Source organism: Canis lupus, chromosome 2, assembly GCF_003254725.2.
Source record: "Canis lupus dingo isolate Sandy chromosome 2, ASM325472v2, whole genome shotgun sequence".
In the NCBI taxonomy this organism is placed as follows: Eukaryota; Metazoa; Chordata; class Mammalia; order Carnivora; family Canidae; genus Canis; species Canis lupus.
The window spans coordinates 53,490,935-53,510,339 of NC_064244.1; the positions used below are offsets into that span (position 1 = coordinate 53,490,935).

The window sequence follows — 19,405 nt, forward strand, 5'->3', positions numbered from 1 at the left end:
CACACCTGCCCTGCGCACCTGCTGTGTGCACCTGCCGAGGGGCGCCCGCCCTCCGCCGCAGCACGGTCCACGCCCCGGTGCCCCCTGCCCACGGCTGCTCTCCTCGGCCCATGTCGTGCACGGAGTCGGGGGGTGGGGGTGGCGGCGGCAGGAGCGGGGAGCCATGGGTCCTGGGAATTCGTAGAAGCAGATGCTGTGATAAGGAATAGCAGCCGGTGAGGGACAGGCTGAGGGGCCTCAGAGCCGGGGTCTGGGGAGTGAGGAGAACCACGCAGTGCGGCCGGGGTGGGGGGCCCTGCAGCCTAGGAGACGCTCATCGCACAAGGGGGCGGGCAAGGCCAGGCCACACTGCATCTTGTGGGCCACGATGGGGTCCGGAATCAGGCCCAGCGCAACGGCAGCGCTTCTAGGGTCTAAGCGGGGGAACTGGGTCCCCCCCGCCCCCCCCTCCCCCGGCTCAGCTCACCTGTCCCATGGGTGCCTGACGCTCCACAGCGCGCTCCCCGCGGCGTCCTGGCTCAGGGGCAGGTGCAGCGACCGCCCACCGCCCTGCACAGGAGGGGCCCCTCGTCAGTCCCGGTCGCCGAAACCGCAGTGAGCTTTGCTTTTCTTTATTCTAAATCTTTCAAATAATTTTACTTATTTATTAGGGAGCGAGCGAGTGCACATGCGGGGGGTGGGGGCAGAGGGAGCAGCAGACTCTCTCCCAGCAGGGACCCCCCAGCCAGGCTCCACCCCAGGCCTCTGGGATCCTGACCCGAGCTGAAGGCAGACACAGTCCCCCCGGCGCCCCCCCTTTTCTCACCTTCCAAGGGAGGGTTCCGGGTCCTCAGGTTTCGGATATTGGTACAGCGTCCCCGAGAACCTGCTCTGAGGAGGAATGTAAGGTGGGGAGAGCTTCTCTGTGACTCTTAGGTTCAGTGACCGGGGGCCTGCAAATGTAGCTGACAACAGGCACGTCCACAGGACAAATGTCACGCAACTGTTTTGAGTATTTACCTGCGTGGGGGTTCACAAAGCAAGTGAACCTCGATCAGTTGGCCTCGGGGGCTTGTCTACCCCCCTTACCAAAAGATAGAGGGTGTGGGCTCCAAGGCATGATAAATGGTGAAGAAGGGACTGGGAGGTACATGGGGGAAGCTAATGGGAGATGAGGGCTATGTTGTTATTAGTTTTTAATTTTTTTTTAATTTATTTATGATAGTCACACAGAGAGAGAGACAGAGGCAGAGACACAAGCAGAGGGAGAAGCAGGCTCCATGCACCGGGAGCCCGACGTGGGACTCGATCCCGGGTCTCCAGGATCGCGCCCTGGGCCAAAGGCAGGCGCCAAACCGCTGCGCCACCCAGGGATCCCAAGTTTTTAAGACTTTATTTATTCACGAGAGACTCAGAGAGAGGCAGAGACCCAGGCTGAGGGAGAAGCAGGCTCCGTGCCTGGAGAGCCCGACGCGGGACTCGATCCCGGGACCCCGGGGTCACGCCCTGGGCCCAAGGCAGACGCTCCGGGCCCCATGTTTGTGGAATTAAGTCGAATGGAGATGGCGCTGGGGCGGGGAGGACGGTGCCCCAAGTGCGGCTGCTGTTTCGAGTGCGGAGCCCACGGAGCGGGGAGGGGACTCCAGAGCTGGTGGCAGGTGCTGGAGGCAAGGTGGCTGGGCGGGGAGAGGCCGGGAAAGTGCCGCGGGTGACCTTTGGTCTCCTGGGTGACCTGGCCGTACCTGAGGGAGCCGGGGAGGTGCACGGCACGCGGTGTCTCGGTGTCCCCCGGCCGCGCCCTCCTGGCGTCCCCGCGTCCCGGCGCAGCTGCTCCGCTCAGACCCTGGAACACCTGACGTGTTTTGGGGGGCGGGCAAGGAGGCGACCGGCCCCGTGTTTGCACAGATAGAGGAGTGCGTGCCTGCTGTGGTCGCACGTAAATGACAGGACCTTAGAATTAGGTCGTATGTCGGGAAGAACTTTTCAACAGTGGGGCCTCGGGGATGCTCTGATGAGCTTGTCGAGCCATGAAGTCCGGATGCCTTCGCCGTTGGGGATTTATCCAGCGTGTTCCAGGTGTCACGCGGGCCGGAAGCCTCCTGTCTGTCTCACTGTTAAAATTTTAACTAAGTTTTAAATTTTAATTCCTGTATACTTAACATACAGTGTGGTACTAGTTGCAGGGGTACAATTTAGTCATTTAACAATTCAGTGCTTACCCAGGGCTCATCGAGCTAAGTGTATACTCTTGACCCCCTTCAGCTCTTTGGGTGACCGTCAGTTTGTCCTCTAGCATTAGGAGGCTGTTTCTTGGTTTCTCTTTTCCCTTTGTTTCTTAAATTCCACATAACGAGCGAAATCATACTGTACTTGTCCTTCTCTGACTGACTTACCTAGTATCCGTGTTTTCTGGCAAATGGCAAGATTTCATTCTTTTTTTATGGCTGAGTAAGATTCCATCATACACACACACGCACACACCCCACATCTTTATTTATTTACAGGTGGCCCTCGGGCTGCTTCCACACCTGGGCTATTGTAGGTAAGGCTGCAATAAGCAGAGGGCTGCATGTATCTTTTTGAATTAGTGTTTTTGTGTTCTTTGGGTAAAAACCCAGTAGGGCAATTACTGGATCACAATGGTCTTATTTTTAATTTTTTGAGGAAACTCCATAGTGTGTTTTATGGGGAAGGTATTTTCACGTGCACTTGACGGGTGTAGAGCCTGAGGCTTGGAGGATGGCTTGGCTTCCCGGTACAGGGGGGTCCACCCGCAGAGCAGGTAAGCGTCTGGCTTTTGCGCCTTTGCTGTTTTCCAGTACACCACTTTCTGATCGGTGATCGTCACACAAAGGCTCAACACCCAGTGACACACTCTTGTCTAGTGACGGCCTAGTGAACCGACCCCGGCTCAGGGTTGCCCATCTTTCGTTATAGGGACATTACTGTGCCCTCCCCGCAACCCGAGTCTGTCAGCTAAAGACACATCTGTGTAAACGACGATGAGGGCTGACTGCCAGGAGGCCAGCGCTTACCAGGACGTGCAGTCAGGCTCTGCAGATGTGCTTGCTTTTTTCAGTTTTGCAAGTTTATCTCAGAGAGAAAGAGATATGTAGGTAATCTGAGGACCCAGAGTTGGAGATGCCATGGGTGGAAACCAAGGCTGCCTCACATACCTTCAGAGAGTTCAATATTATTTTTATTTATTTTTTTAAAGGTTTTAAAAATCTTTTTAAAGATTTTAAGAGAGACAGAGAGAGAGAGAGAGAGAGAGAGAGAGAGAGAGAGAGGCAGGCCCACCTTGGGGAGCCTGATGCGGGACTTGATCCTAGAACCCAGGGATCACGCCCTGAGCCAAAGGCAGATGCTCAACCACTGAGCCACCTGGGTGCCCCAAAGAGTTTGATTTTAAAAGAGTTGTCAGCATTCTATAATCAGGATGTTTCATGTAAACGTCCAAATTTCTATCTCCTTTTGACAAGCTAGAAGATCTACTTTCCCTGTCATCTGGTATCTTGCCTCCCAGACACCAGGATCTGCAGCCCTAGGCCGGAGTGGAGGCGCCGACCCGAATGAGCACCAGACACCAGGAGGGCCCGAGTGCTCAGGGAGGGCCATAGTCCGGCTTCCACTGGGCGAGATTTAAAGGCCGCCTGGCGGGCCACCCACCGCCAACTGAATCAGAATCTCTGAGGGCGGGTGTCCTTTGAAAATCTCCCAAGGTGGTTCTAATTTGCGGCCTAGTGTCAAACTCGGTTTAGGGTTTCCGCATAGACGACACTCCCGCGGGGGGCCTCCGTGGGAGAAATGGGCTTTTGAAGTCCTGCGTGCAGAATTGGTTTTCACCGGTTTCCCAGCTCCTGGGCAGCCCCTTCACTTACCCCGGTTTCCGTGTGTGCAACCGGGCTTTTGCTGGCGTGTTTCTGCAGGATCCCGGGGCAAGAGCACAGAGCAGAAAGGAGCCAGGCATGGTTTCAGCCTCCCTTTGAAATGCTTGGGCGCCCAGACTATCTTCAGGTTCCTAGGAAACAGGTCCTGGCATCTGGAGGCTGCTTGCTCTTTTTCGTGCACCCTTGCTTTGGAAAGGAAATGTAATGATTAAAAAAATAATAATAAAAATAAAACAAACTTGACAGGTCCCTTTGAAGACTTTTTCATCCCCCAAGGAGAAATTTCATTAGCAAGCACCGGGAGGGATCGGTCTCCGTGGGTATCTGACGGCTGCCGTGGGCAAAGCTATGGTTTATAGTCCATTCGGACCCTCCTGCGGGCCCTGGGTGGAGGCTGGTCCAGCAGCAAAGCCTTCTGGGGGGTGGGCTACCCCAGTCAGCAGTGCAAATGGCACAAAATGACATTTGCATCTGGGCGAAAAGCCTTATAAATGCTAATGGCTGTGCCTTGTCAGGGTCTCTCTCCCTGTCAGTGAGGCGTGGGAGGTTTGCGTCTGCTCAGGGTGAGATCTTTGCTCTTCCAGTAGCTAAAGCTCCCCCATAGGCCTCGTGGGTTTCCTGGGAGATCTTCAGTGGTGCATACACAAGGCCTCGGTCCACAGCTGGTGGCCAGCGTCGCGAAGCAGAGTCCCGTTCCCACCAGGAGAGTCAGAGCTTGCACTTGGAGACTCAGCCTGACGTTTTTGCAGTTTCCCATCAAAAACGATGTGGTTTGTCAGGGGACCATGGGGATCTTGATATCACAAAATATCTTTTTATGATATTTGAAAATATTTTAGATCTTGTTTTATTTTCTCTCTCTCTTTTGTTCCCTCGTTTCTCACCTCTTTTTTTTTTTTTTAAGATTTTACTTATTCATGAGAGACCCAGAGAGAGGCAGAGACACAGGCAGAGGGAGAAGCAGGCTCCCTGCGGGGTTCCCAATGCAGCAGTTGATCCCAGAAACCCAGGGTCATGACCTGAGCCAAAGGCAGGCACTTAACCGCTGAGCCAACCAGGCGTCCCTTCTCACCACCTTTTTTGAAACGATGATAAAATTGAAAAAGTAAATGATCTAGTCCAACTTCCTTCCCACTGGCCTGCAGACCTGGATCCAGTTCCTTAAATGGTCAATTTTATCACCTATAGAATGAGGAACACAATATCTGTCTATGGTGGGTAAAAATGAGTCTTTCACCAAAGTTTAATTACTCTTGTTACTATTTTGGGAGCTCATCTCTGCACATCAAGCTCTCTTGGAAAGCCCCTTGGGGTATGTTCATGACCCCTGGATGGAGAGGACATCGATCCAGCCTGGCTATCAGCTATCAAGGTGTTTGTGTTTTATAAAGGAGGGTATTGGCATCCTAAAAAAACCTGGCCTTGGATTCTTTGTAGGGCGAAGTGTGTACCCTGAGACCTCGCCAGATGGTGCAAAGAGCCCCATGGCAGTGCTCCTTAGCCAGGGAGTTCTATCAGAATCACTTGGGGTGACCTTTTCAAGCTACCTGAGCTCCACTGCTCTCCTCTACAGACATTCTGATACCTCAGGTTTTGGAGGTGGGATGTGAGCATAGGTAGTTTTGCAAACAAAAATTTCTAGTTGAATTTTAAAAATATGTGTTCATTCGTGAGAGAAATCGCAGAGGGAGGGGGCGAGGCTGACTTGCCCCTGAGCAGAGAGCCCAATGTGGGGCCTGGTCCCAGGACCCTGAGATCATGACCTGAGCTGAAAGCAGACTCCCAGCCAACTGAGCCACCCAGGCACCCCTCTAGTTGATTCTGATCCTTTCTCCTCAGGTCAATTGCCACTCACCTAAGGGTAAATCAAAGGGTCTCTCTATGTGGCCTTACCTCTGACGTGCAATGTTCCAGAGATAGTCTGTTTGGAAAAATGTCTGCCACTTGATGAATTAAGATTGAGGACAGAAGAGTAGAAACATCAGCATTTCTGTGTGATGCCTGAGGGTCCCCCTGAGGAAGTCCCAGGTTGGCCTCTTTGCCCAGAACACTTTTCCCTTCTTTTCCGCTCAAATAATTTTACCCTCCCAGTCTAGCTCATTTGATGACCTACCTTTGATTGCCCCTAGCCTAAAGAGTCTATCTTTCTGCACTTTTAATTCACTCATTGTCTGGATGATTTATGTGACAATTCAATTAGCAACTGATGGCCTAGCTTCTGTTTCGGTTGAATGCAATTTGTCTTATATTGCTATTTAATTTTTCACTTATCACTGTCTAGTGGAAAGAGTGCTGATCTGAATTTTTGTTCAGGCTTTACTTCTAACAGCATATCCTAGGCGAGATATTTAACCTTTCTGGGCTTCAGAGCCTCAGTTATAAAATTCCACAGCTCTCTTTCTTGTCTCACCGCTCAAACCTAGATTCTTGCACAATTCTTGTTCATTTACTTTTACTTTCTTTTTGACAATCATTGTGATAGATGGTTTCTAATACGGTTCCCATTAATCTCTGCCTCTTGATATTCATGCCTTATGTCATTTCCTGCCCTTTAGTGTGGGCAGGACTCAGTGAATCGAATATGGCAAAAGTGATGAGAGGTCCCTCCACTGATATCTTGCCAACAACCACTGAGTTGTCTTGGATGTAGATTTTGCCCCAGTTGAACCTTGAGATGACTGCAGCCCCAGTCATCTTACACGTGACGGTTAAACCTTATGGTTACGGCCTTGTGCTGATGCTGAAAGAGGTGATTTAGCTAAGCCATGCCTGATTCTTGACCCACAGAAATGGTGAGATAATAAAGATGTATTGTCTTCAGCCACCAAATGCTGGGATAATGTGTAATGCAGCATAGAAAACTAGTACTATCTATGAGATGGGTTAATGGGTATGGTAATCTGTCTACCTGAGTTGGCCTGATTAAACTAAATTATGCTGCAGAAACACACGACCCAAAAAGCTCTGTGGCTTAAATTCACAAAATTTTTGAATTTACTCACCCTATATGTCCATGAAGGCTGATTGTAGCTCTGCTTGACATTTTCTTCCCTCCAAAACCCTCCATAACACTGGCTGACAGAGCTGCCTCTATCTGGAACATTGCCAATCTGCATGGAAGAGGGGGGAAGTCAGGGCAAAGTGTGCACTGGTTTTTAAAGCTTCCCTATGAGAACAGTGCCTCATACTTCTGCTTGTATTTCATTGGCCGAAGTGAGTCACATGGCCATACAGATGTTGAAAAGGATCTACTTTTGTAGGAGTCCAAAGTATAATTCTCACAAAAACAAACAAACAAACAAACAAACAAACAAACAAAGTATAATACTCCTGCAGGGAGGGCCACTAAATACTTGTGAGTAGTTACACATTATAACATTTACCACTGAACAGTGGTTAAGGGGGTGCAGACACCCTCAGACAAGTGGGCATAGAGGCCCTGGACCCTGAGAGGAGAGGATGATTGAAGAGCTGTGTTTCCTAGAGAAGGGTAGAAAATTAAGGGAGTGTTAGGCACTGAGGAAAATTGGAGGATTTTTTTAAAAATATCCCCATAATCGCCATTGTCATCTCCCTAAGATCCCCATAAATCAGTGAACTCTCTGTGGCAGTTGCAGCTTTAGGACATCCCCCACTCTGTACCTGTCTTCTGGTGAGATTGCTTTCCTTAAGATCTCTAAGCTTCTTCCGTATAGAAATATAAGAGCTTCACTTGTCTCTAATCCCATTCATAAAGTTAAACTGGATTTCCAAATACCAGTCTTCCTGTAGTCAATTCATAGGAGAGGAAAGCTTGACACATGACCTTGGGCAAGCCTGCTGTTCTCTGGGCTTCACTCTTCTCAAAGTTCTACTCTAATCTCACCTTTCTGAGTAATAACCAGAGTCACTATGGGCTTTCTAAAGATATCAGGGGAGCTTAAGGAATGCTTGCTAGCCCATGCGTCTCAGAGGTCTTGCCAGGCGGGCTTTATAGAGGCAGTTTGACGGGAAGTGCACAGATCTGAGTGTCAATATATCTAGCTTGCAGTGTGGGAAAAGTTAGGCCTGACTTAGCTGGTAAGCCAGGCCAACATGATGGATCTTTTGTTAAAACCAGAACCAGATTAAACTTCTTTTGATGCACAGCAGAGAAATGTCAGGGCCACAGATTACCTAAAGAATAAAGGAGGAACTTGTTCAGGATCCTTTTTCCTATAAAGTATACTTTTGCCCTCGGGCCCTGCCTCTTTGGATCATGCCAGATGGTATTCTTTTTCTCCTGAGGTTATAGTTTATGTCAAAAGAAATAGATTTTGCTTCAATGAGTCCTCAAGGAGGCATAGAAGAGTCCCAGAATCATGATTGTAAAAGTGACCTTAAATGCCATAAAAGCCAAACCCTGCCCAGCACAGGAGTCACTTTCTCATGTCTATGGTCTGGATGCTACTGAACAGAAACAGGTTGTAAACTTCTCAAGATTCTTTAGGATTTGATCCTATCCTAGTTCTCTTTCCATGTCGCACCACATGGAGTGTATGGGAAGAGCACTGAAGGAGTCCATAAAAAGGGTGTGGAGACTCTACCCTTCTTCCTAGTGACAGAGCGCATTGTGTACCTGGCAAAAAATTTTCCGTTTTGCAACTGATATGCCTCTAATTGTTGGAGGAAATGTTGAGAGAGGCCAGAGTCTGTACCCCAGAAATCCTACTTCTGAGGTTGACCACCTGTAAAACAAAAGTATCCCTCTCTGGCGCACTTTTTTCCCTGATAAGAGGATGGTAGTGGGGCTTCTAGATAGTAAATTGGCAGTGCTTTTACATGGCCCGAAGAATCTATTCTGTAATAAATTGTTTAATTGATTACGTGGTCACCCAGTTAAGTGAGTGTTATCTTTCATCTCCTAGCACCCAACTTTCTCCTCCTCATCGGACACAGTGCTAAATACTGGGAATACCAAGGTGATTAGATGTATTCTTTGCCATTGAGGGTTTCTTTGTCTAGCAAGTGAGATAGACATATGATAATATTATGCATGTTGGATGTTTTAATAAGTGCATGTATTAAGGTTTATGGAAAGGACAAGGTAAACCTGGTGGTATGATGGCCAGTGGATGAGGAAGGGGTCAGATAAGATAGGTCTTAAAACGTGAGCTTTTTAGATGTTCAAGGTGTGGGAGGGATCCAGGCATAGAGAAGGTCATGGACAAAGTCAGAAGTAGGAACACGGAGAGTGCACGTGGTAGTCACTGCAGTCTAGGCCCGGTAACGCTGCACTCCCTTTACTTTGGTGGAGCCATTTGACTAGTTCTTCAGGCTGATGAGTTGGAAACAACTGAAATATCCTTCTGGGCCAAAGCTTTTAATAGCCTGTTCAAGACTTTCCAGAGTTCTTTCTGTGCCCCCCCTCTACCCACCCCCAGAACACAACCAGCAATGTCAGACCTGGTGATTATCCTGTCATTTTTGGTCCCTGAATGACCATGATGAACACAGTACTGCATTAACCCTGATATATGTGTGAGATGAGTGAGAAACAGAGGTTTTTCCTTAGGTCACTAAGATTTGGGGGTTGTTTGTTATAGTAGCATAACCTAATTTAGTCCTCTCATCAGTGCAAAGGTAAGAAATAAGCATGGTATATCTGCCAACTAAAATAGAAGATGTGTGCTAGGACTGGTTGGGAGTGGAAGAAGAGGAGATTGGAAATGTGGGCCAAGATCAAACTATGAGAAACTTTGACGCCATGCTGAGAAGTTAACTTGACATTGTAGGCAATGGGCAGCCGTTGAAGGATTCAAATTGCCGTCTGTTAAGTCATGTAGTTCATTTCTTCAGGCATCCTAGTCTGCTGCTTTAGTGCTGATGCCACACTTCCTACAACCTTAGGAACTCTGGATCCAGAAAAGTTAGAGGAGAAGATGGGATACCTGTGGCACAGGAAGTCTGGGTTAGGTGTGCCATTCCTTCTGCTGCTTTGCAGGGATGCTGTGCAAAAGAAATCAGAGAAACATTTCTTTGTCCTGGGGCAAGTATCTCTTCATTACTGACACCTCCCCATATCTGACATGGGCTACTTCTATTAGGCTAGACCTTTTAAGTAAAAAATTTTGCTTTTAGTGTTAATATTTTAAAAATGGGATCCTTTGGATTCAACTATGCTTCTGTCTTGTTCATTGGATCCAAATTGGAATGATCTGTTGCTGCTCTGAATTTTCCTTTTCTGTTCTGTTCCTTTGCAGTCTTGTTTCCCCACCTTTTACATTCCCTGTGTACCCCTACCCTCCAGCATCCCAGGCCACTCAGTTTCCTCAGATGTCCTTGCCTCCATGACTCTGCATACATTGCCTATTTGCCCCCAAGACTCCAGAGTGGGATGTTTGTTATTGTTGAAATTCTACTCACCCTCTAAGACCCAGCAGCTCATATTCTATTTTTTCATGAAGTTTCCTCTTTCTAGTGGGAATTAGTCTCTGACTTCTTGGGGCTTCCCTATCTCTATTAGGACCCTCACATCACTGAGGTGTTATATTCTGGGTATTTATAAGGATGACCAGACTCAAAGATCAAGGGCAAGAACTCTGTCTTTATCTTTGCAGCCCTCATAGTACTTAGCAGTGCTGTGAACCTACTGAGCATTGAGACTTTTTTTTTTTTTTAATGAAAAGCCTTGAAATCGAAAGTTGTGTGTTTTTTGTTTTTGTGTCTTAAGAAGGCTCCACTCCAAAGTGGAGCCCAACATGGGGCTTGAATTCATGACCCCAAGATCAAGACTTGAGCTGAGATCAAGAGGCAGATGCATAACCAACTGACCCACCCCGGCACCCTGAAATTGAAAGTTTTTAAATTGAAATCTTAAAAAAATTAATGGAAAGCTTTGTCTCATTTCTCTGCTTTGTTCCTTCAGGGGCTGTCTGTGAAGCACGTAGTCTTTCCTATGCCTCTAGCACCTCCCAGTATAGCATCAACTTCAAGTGTCTTGATTTGCAGATTATTTTCTTCCAAATAGTGATAAAGTTGTTTGGTTAGAGAAGAGGGAGCATCCATTCCTTTGGAAGGACATGGATTGAAAGTCAGTAAATAGAAGATGAATGTCAGTCATTACTCTTTTGGAGACAGGGAGGATGGGGAGCAGACAATGTAGAAATGAAAAGTGTGCCACCTAAGAGATTAATGTGTATCAAAGAGAATAAAATGTTTAAACCTGGAGGAAAGTGCAGTGAATACAAGTAAAGAGAAATACATTAAAAAAAAGATTTCATTTATTTGAAAGAGATAAGACACAGAGAGCAAGAGGAGGAGGGAGTGGGGTGGGGAGGAGCAGAGGGGAGAGGGAGAAGAAGACTCCCTGCTGATCAGGGAGTCTGGACATGGGGCTCAATCCCAGGACTCCAGGATCATGACCTTAGCCAAAGGCAGATGCTTAACTGACCGAGGCACCCAGGCACCCCAAGAGAAATACTTTAAAATAAAAATATTTAAGAAGTCAATAGAACTGAGCAAGTTTAAAAATTTTTTAATTCCAGTATAGTTGATATAGAGCATGATATTAGTTTTAGGTGTACAATGCAATAAATGCACAGTTCCATACATCGCTCAGTGCTTATCATGGTAAGTGTACTTTCAATCCCCTTCACCTATTGTAGGCACCCCCCCCCACTCCCCTCTGGTAACAATCAGTTTGTTCTCTATAGTTAAGAGTCTATTTTTTGGTTTGTCTCTTTTTTCTTTTGTTTGTTTTGTTTCTTAAATTCCACATGTAAGTGGAATTGTAGGGTATTTTTTTTATTTATATCTTTCTTTTTTTTAAATTTTTTTAAAAAATTTATGATAGTCATACAGAGAGAGAGAAAGAGGCAGAGACACAGGCAGAGGGAGAAGCAGGCTCCATGCACCGGGAGCCCAACGTGGGACTCGATCCCGGGTCTCCAGGATCACGCCCTGGGCCAAAGACAGGCGCTAAACCGCTGTGCCACCCAGGGATCCCCAATCGTAGGGTATTTGACTTTGACTCATCTATTGTACTTAGATGGATCTAGAGAGTACAAAGCCGTATGGTTACAAATGACAAAATGTCATTCTGTTTTATGGCTGAGTGATATTCTGTGTGTTTGTATCACATCTTCTTTATACATTATCTACGGATGGACACTTGGACTGCTCCCATATGTTGGCAATTATAAATAATGCTGCAATAAACATAGGGGCTCATATATCTTTTTGAATGGTGTTTTTGTATTCTCTGTGTAAATTCCTAGTAGTGAAATTACTGGGTCATGTGGTATTTAATTTTTTTTGAGGCATATAAAGGCTTATTTTATTGAATAACTGATCTGTGTAATTGCTGAGGCCACTATGTACAGACAAAAGAGTGGTCTCTTCCTCCTTGGACAGAGGCGTGGTGATTTCCTCCTTTTTGGCCTGGAGCAGCTCTTCACGGCACTGGTATGCTTCCTTGGTCTTAGATCTGTGGGCCTCAGCCTGGTCAGCCAGAAGCTTCTTGTGCGCTTTGTCTGCCTCAGCTGGTGGATGGGATTTTTGGTGAAAATACACCTGTTTTTTAACAGGCTACACCCTTCACTTCCAGGTACAGGCTGTGATATATGTGGCGGTAAATCTTAGATACAAGGTACCATCTAAACAGCCAGCATGAGATTCTCATCCTCCTTGCCCAGTCCCCTTCTCAGGCATTCGAACCTTGGCAGTACCTTTTCTCTTACTGATGCCCATATGCCTGCCTTTCTGGTGGCCAAGGTGTTTTTCCGACACTGAGCCTGAGAATGGACAGTCACAGGCTTCTGGATGATCACCCCATCCCTGATCGGTTTTTCAACCTGCTGATGAGAGTTGGTATTGCTGATAGCATTGGGGTCCACCCAGACCTCCTTCTTGCCACAGGGTAGGACTCTGGAGGCAGGCCTCTTCTGAAGTCTAAGCATACTTATGGCTACAGCCACATTGATAACGGAAAGTGTTAGCTTTTTGAGGAGCCTCCTTACAGTTTTCCATGGTGGCTGTGTCAGTTTGCATTCCTACCAACAGTGCAAGAGGATTCCTCTTTCTCCACATTCTTGCCTACTTTTGTTGTTTCCTGTGTTTTTTTATTTTAGCCATTCTGACAGGGATGAAGTAATACTTCATTGTGGTTTTGATTTGCATTTCCCTGAAGATAAGTGATGTCAAACAACTTTTTGTGTATCTGTTGGCCATCTGGATGTCTTCTTTGGAGAAATACCTGTTTATGTCTTCTCATTTTTAAGTTGGATTATTTGTTTTTTAGATGTTGAGTTGTATCACTTCCATGTATATTTTGGATAGTAACCCCGTCATCAGATATGTCATTTGCAACAACTATCTTCTCTCATTCCATAGACTGTCTTTTAGTTTTGTAGATTGTTTCCTTTGTTGTGCAGAAGTTTTTTATTTTGATGCAGTCCCACTTGTTTATTTTTGCTCTTGTTTTCCTGACCAAAACTGAGGAACTGTTACTGTTGAACAAGACTTGGTTGGCAGAATGATGGAAATGGGTTTAATGGATAACAGAGTAATTTGGTGTTTGAGTAGTATGACAATCCAAAAATCAAGGGTTATTTTGGGTCATACAGGAAAAGAAATGACTCAAAATTTGAAGAAGGGAGGGAGAGAAAAGTACTGGAAGACTACTTTATCTTAAGAGGAGTAGTTCAGAGATGTTTGTCAGCAGTAAATCTCCGTGGATACAAACTGGTCATTGCTTATCTTTTGTGAGGTGATCTGCTTCCCTTTTCTATATCTGAGATTAGAAATAGTGACTAGATTCAATTATAACTTTTCTTAACTTGCTTGGGGGCATCAAAGGTAGGCTTTTTTTTTTTTCTGGAGTCATTATTAATTAGCAAGAATATACAAATTTTCCTGATAGTGCATGTGTTAGAACTGTAGAATAGCTCACACTTTTGTGTCCTCCCTGTTTGAACTTAGGTAAGTTGTCTCAGGAAGACAATGGACTTTGTGTTACTATGTCACGTGCTTCCTAAAACCAGTTTATCAAATAATTCTGTTCCAAGATGAAAAAAGCATTGTGATATGTGAATGATCAAGATACACCTGACTTGCTTCACAGGATTGTCTAAGGATCCCTTTCCAAACCCATCTACTAAACATGGTATCCTCCTTACACGAAGATGAGCACCAACCTAACATCATTAAGATCTGAACTTTTGAATATTTTTCAATAGAAGTAGCACAAAAGGAAGCTTATTATTTGGGTGTTCTGGGCAGAACACTCTATGAGAAAAATTATTGCATTGGGCATATCCCCATCTTTGCAGGAGGATGGGCTAATGCCTATTTAGGGCAATTTTCCTTCTGAAGTTCAGAATACTTATATCACTGGAGATCATTTTTACAATAAGTGCCAATATGTCTCTGTAAGGTTTAAACAGCAAAATGTGCTATCACTAAAGTTTTGTTGTATAGAATCTAAAGGTATGTGTAAATGGCAGACCTGAGGGAGGTATTAGTTTAATTTTCAAGTTAGATTGAACTCAATGAAAAATATTTTGATGCTGTTAATATGTGTGCTACTCATCAGGAGAGATATTACTTCTTGAATTACTTCCCAGTGTGCATTTGAGTAACAATTAAACGCTTGATAAACAAAACAAAGTAAACAGACACATATTATGTGACCCATATTACCTACCAAGCAATAAACCTGTGGGACAATAAATAGGTGGATATTTTAGATTGGGTGGTCAATAACATTTAAATTGAGATCTAAATGATAAGGAGCAGTCAACTATTTAGAAATGCAGGTGACCTTTCCAGGTATGGTAAGGGCAAAAGCTTCAAAGTGAGAATGAGCTTGGCCTGTCAGGGGACCAAAAAGAAGGCCACTAAAGCTGGAATGGAGGGATCTGGGACAGAATGGTAGGACATGAAGCTGGAGAGAGGTACAGATCATGTAGTACTTTGTGAGTCAGGATAAGGAATTTAGGTTCTGTACTTAGTAAGATGGGAAGCCATCTGTGTATTTTTTTAATTTATTTTTTAGGATTTTATTTATTTATTCATGAGACACACACACACACACACACACACACACACACACACACACAGGCAGAGGGAGAAGCAGACTCCATGCAGGGAGCCTGAAGTGGGACTTGATCCTGGATCTCCAGGATCCGGCCCTGGGCTGAAGGCGATGCTAAACCGGGGAGCCACCCGGGCTGCCCCATCCGTGTATTTTAAGAGTAAAAATACTCTGGTTGGTCCTAAATTATGGATTAGAAGAAGGCAAGAGAAGATGGGATGGAGCTGGAGGTAGGCAAGATATAGGTTGGGGCAACTGTCCAGAACAGGTAGTAGTAATTGGGACAGAGAAAAGTGAATGGGGTTAGGAGGAGTTGAAAAAAAATGTGGTGAAGGAAACCATGGGCAGGCAATTAAGAAGGTCTAAGTGGAGAAAACAACACCTCTCCTACAGGAACTTTGGTTTGCATTCAGGCCATAAGGATGCCCACCTTTTATTTTTTTATTTTTTTATTTTTTTATTTTTACTATTAGATTTTTTCTTTCTTTTTAATAAATTTATTTTTTATTGATGTTCAATTTGCCAACATATAGAATAATACCCAGTGCTCCTCCCATCAAGTGCCCCCCTCAGTGCCCGTCACCCAGTCATTTGGGGAATATAAAAGACGCCCACCTTTTAAAAACCAGTCTTCCCAAGTCACTGAGCATCTGGTCCATCAGTGACTTCTGAACTCTAGAGATATTTCTATAATCAGGGGCTTGGATTTTTTGCTCCCTTTGCTTTCTTTCTATACAGGCTTCTTGGATATCAGGAGTGGGTGGTGGGTAACAGGGCTTCTAAGGCTGGTGAATTTGCCCTAAGGAAAAGCTGAGATACTGCATACAGCCCCTTACCTGGGCAGCCTCATAGTCCAAAAAGGAGAGGCAGGGAGGCTTAGCGCTTATTGTGCTACAGGCTGGAAGTTTTACACCTTAAAACTCATTCCCTCCTTGTGAGGCACATATTTAAATACCAATTTTACAGGAGACACACACACTCACGTAGGTTCTTTATTTTGCTCAAAGTCACACAGCTTGTAAGTGGTGAAGCCAGGACTGGAATCAGAATGGGGCTCTCTGTGCTGGCCACATTGCCCCCGAATTGGAGTTGGTCTGTTTTCCTGCTTTTCTCATCACCACATAGGTTCCATCAAGAGCTCATCCTGGGGAAGGCCATGATTTCCTCTTTGTTATATTTACTATGTTTCCCCACCCCCACCCCACATAGTGCCCTGGTAAAACGTTCACCAAACGTGCCTGCCCAGAGGCGACACTCGGTACTTGCTGCCGCCTAAGGGGCTGGGGTGACAGGACTGGCGGGGTGGATTGCTTTGCTGCTGCTGCTGCTGCTGCTCCTGCTGCTCGGGAATGAGGAGCGACTCGGCTGCTGTGCCTTGGCTCGAAGGCATTTTCCATTTCCTAGCCGCCCCCCTCTTCCTCCTCCTCCATCCCTCAGCTGTCGCCCCCCCCCCCCCGTTTCAGCTCTGGCCCCTTTGGGGGAGCATCCCTTGCTGCGGGGCTGACAGCCCTGGGAGCGGGTCCCTGTTCTCCGCGCTCTGGCTCTGTGCGCAGAGCTTGGTTCGCGGGCGCCCGGTGTCCAGCGGGCACTGATGTCAAGCGGTGGCGGGGCACTGCCTACCGACGGCTGACCTGGACCCTCCTCCACACCCACTTCCTTCGGCGCCCGCCCCCCCTCGGCTCGGGCTCTCTATAAAAGGCGAGAGCGCAGGGTGCCTCGGCGGCACCGACTTCAGCACCATGGAGAGCCCCCGCCTCCGGCCGCTGACCCTCCTGGGTGCCGCCCTGCTCTTGCTGCTGCCTCTGCTGGGTGCCCGCGCCCAGGACGATGCTGAGCTCCAGCCCCGAGCCCTGGACATCTACTCCGCCGTGGACGACGCCTCCCATGAGAAGGAGCTGGTGGGTATCCCCCGGACCCCCCTCCCGGACTGTCTGCGCCTGGTCCTTTCCTTTGTGGCCGTCCTCCCTCTCTCCCTCCTTCCCTCCCCACCCCTGTTGCCAGAGCCGGGGTGCAGGCAGATAAAAAACCAGTAAAGCCCTGGTTTGCATCTGGAAATCGTCTGGAGCCCACTGCTTCAGGCAGTTTGTATAGTGAATCCCTTGTCCCGGGCCCTCGGAGCAACAGGAGCCGCAGCAGCTGAGGGAGTTGCGGTCAGTGTGGGAAGCAGTGCTGGTTGGGTGAACACCCACCCAAGCCGTCCTTGGAGTCCCGGGCCGAGTGTGGTGCGGGGAGCTTCGTAGCTAGGGCTGGGGGTGAGCACCTGGGCTGGGCTTGCGGCCAGTGCGGCAGCTTCGGGCTCCGGGGCGGGGGGGCAATGTGTTGCAGATCGAAGCGCTCCAGGAAGTCCTGAAGAAGCTCAAGACTAAAAGTATTCCGATCTATGAGAAGAAGTACGGCCAAGTCCCCATGGTAAGGGTTTGGGGTCACCCTCTTCCTGTTTTCCCAAGAGGAGATATGCCAGCTTGAGTCTGATATATGACCTTCGCCCTAGGATGTGGGTAAATCAGGTAATGGGTTGACAGAGTTCTGCGGGCTGCCTTGTGTTTTCTGCCGCCAGACCATGCCCCTTGGTCTCTAAGGACAGAGAGCGGAAGGGCCATTCGGGAGATCCAAGAGCTGGTGCCAGGAACCAGCTCTTGGGTCTGTGTGAAAAGGAGCATTTCTTGTGGATGAGCTTTTCCTCATCTCATGAAAAATTCTCTGAATTGGAGGAGCCCTTAAATCTACTCGGTGCTTGTTCCTCCAGTTTTCTTCTTGCCAGCTAGAGCACTGCCAGTTTTTCTGATCTATGTTTTAAGGTCAAAATTATTGGTTTCTGGCTTGTCACTTTCCTTGGGGAATTACACACATGCACACTTGTGTTTTTTCTCTCTCTCTCTCTCTCTGTCACACACAGACACACACACACACACACACCTTCATTGGTATGAGGAGACTTGAAAGCAGGGAGCAGAGGTTGTGAGAAAATACAGGTCTATTGTTTATTTCTTAGAAAAATGTCCGGTTGATTATTTGTCTTTTTGATAAACAGCTCAGAGAGCCAGAATAATGTACCATATCCCTGAAAAAATAAAGAGTGGAATAAAATAGGAGGGGCTCAATAATCACTTTTTTTTTTTTTCCTTTTTATGTTCTCTCACTGAAATGTTAAAGCTCTCTGTGTTTCAGGTCTGACTGTACTTAAACCTCTGGTGATGGTGATAGGTTCCATCTATCTCACCCAAGAGGCAGACGTTGTGTTGATGGGGAGGTGGGCCTGTTGGGAGCCTGGGTTTGCTTATTTGGGGAGACCACACACTGTATCATTTGCAGTGCCACGCTGGGGAACGGTGTGCGGTGAGAAAAGGAGCGAGGATTGGGAAGCTGTGCGACTGTCCCAGAGGAACCACCTGCAATTCTTTCCTTTTGAAGTGTTTGTGAGGTGTCCACCCGCCTACATAAATCCCCACTACCCCTACTTCCCCGAGAGGACCACACCTTCATCCCTGGGGTTCAGCTGTAGCAACAAAGTTTGCATTTCCCTCTGAGGGTTAAGAGGCCCTTTTCCTGCTGTTCACAAATAAAAGAACACATTAGATGTTACTGTGTGAAAGATAATGCCTTTTATGGTGTTGATACATGTGCAAAGTATTCTTTCCTCGTCCACCTGACAAACTCTTACGTATCTTTGTGTAAAGAAGGGGAACTTCACTTTGAAAATTGTATTTTTGTATGTGGTGTGGCAGGATAAAAATTAGACTTAGTTAATCTTGGTAGGTGATGTCACAACCTGGAAGATGACCCTCAATGACACAAATTGCAGCATGTACAAATTATACATAATAAAGTGTTTTTAATAATTGCTCATTCTGTGTTGTTGTTTCTATGTCATAAGTAATTTCAGTAAGAACGGTAGAATTAATCATGCTTTTGTTTTCAAAGAGAAATATTTTAAAAATAACAGTCTATTGGGAGAACAGCACCTTGGCTCCAAGGAGTTTTCATCATTAATTGGGAGTTTGCCACACAGGCTTTGGTGTACTCTATTTTTTTTTTTTTTTTTATTGCAGTGGTGTGTGGGGTGGTGATGGTAGTGGGGAGGTGTGTGTGTGTGTGTGTGTGTGTTAATTGGAGATGGTTGGAGTTGAGCTGATGTGATATCGTTTATTAAAATCTCTAGTAGAATCCTTAATTTTCACAGTGAGAATAATAAAAGATGAATTGTTTCAAACTATAGCCCCTTTGAAAGCAGTTTGAGGGATCCCTGGGTGGCGCAGCGGTTTGGTGCCTGCCTTTGGCCCAGGGCGCAATCCTGGAGATCGGGGATCGAATCCCACGTCGGGCTCCCGGTGCATGGAGCCTGCTTCTCCCTCTGCCTGTGTCTCTGCCTCTCTCTCTCTCTCTCTGTGACTATCATAAATAAATAAAAACTTAAAAAAAAAAAAGAAAAAAAAAAGAAAGCAGTTTGAAAAAAAAAGGGGATTTTTGTTTTGGCTACTCTTTT

At 46.7% G+C, this 19,405-nt stretch overlaps 1 protein-coding gene across 1 annotated transcript; it reads left to right on the top strand.

Annotated features, from left to right (window-relative positions):
* The first annotated feature begins 16,614 nt into the window (after nt 1-16,614).
* Nucleotides 16,615-18,768, top strand: CARTPT (CART prepropeptide). Its single transcript, XM_025447337.3, has 3 exons — nt 16,615-16,820; nt 17,248-17,331; nt 18,235-18,768. The coding sequence occupies exons 1-3, from the start codon at nt 16,662-16,664 to the stop codon at nt 18,340-18,342; spliced, it is 351 nt and encodes a 116-aa protein (XP_025303122.1). The 5' UTR covers nt 16,615-16,661; the 3' UTR covers nt 18,343-18,768.
* Nucleotides 18,769-19,405: the final 637 nt, after the last annotated feature.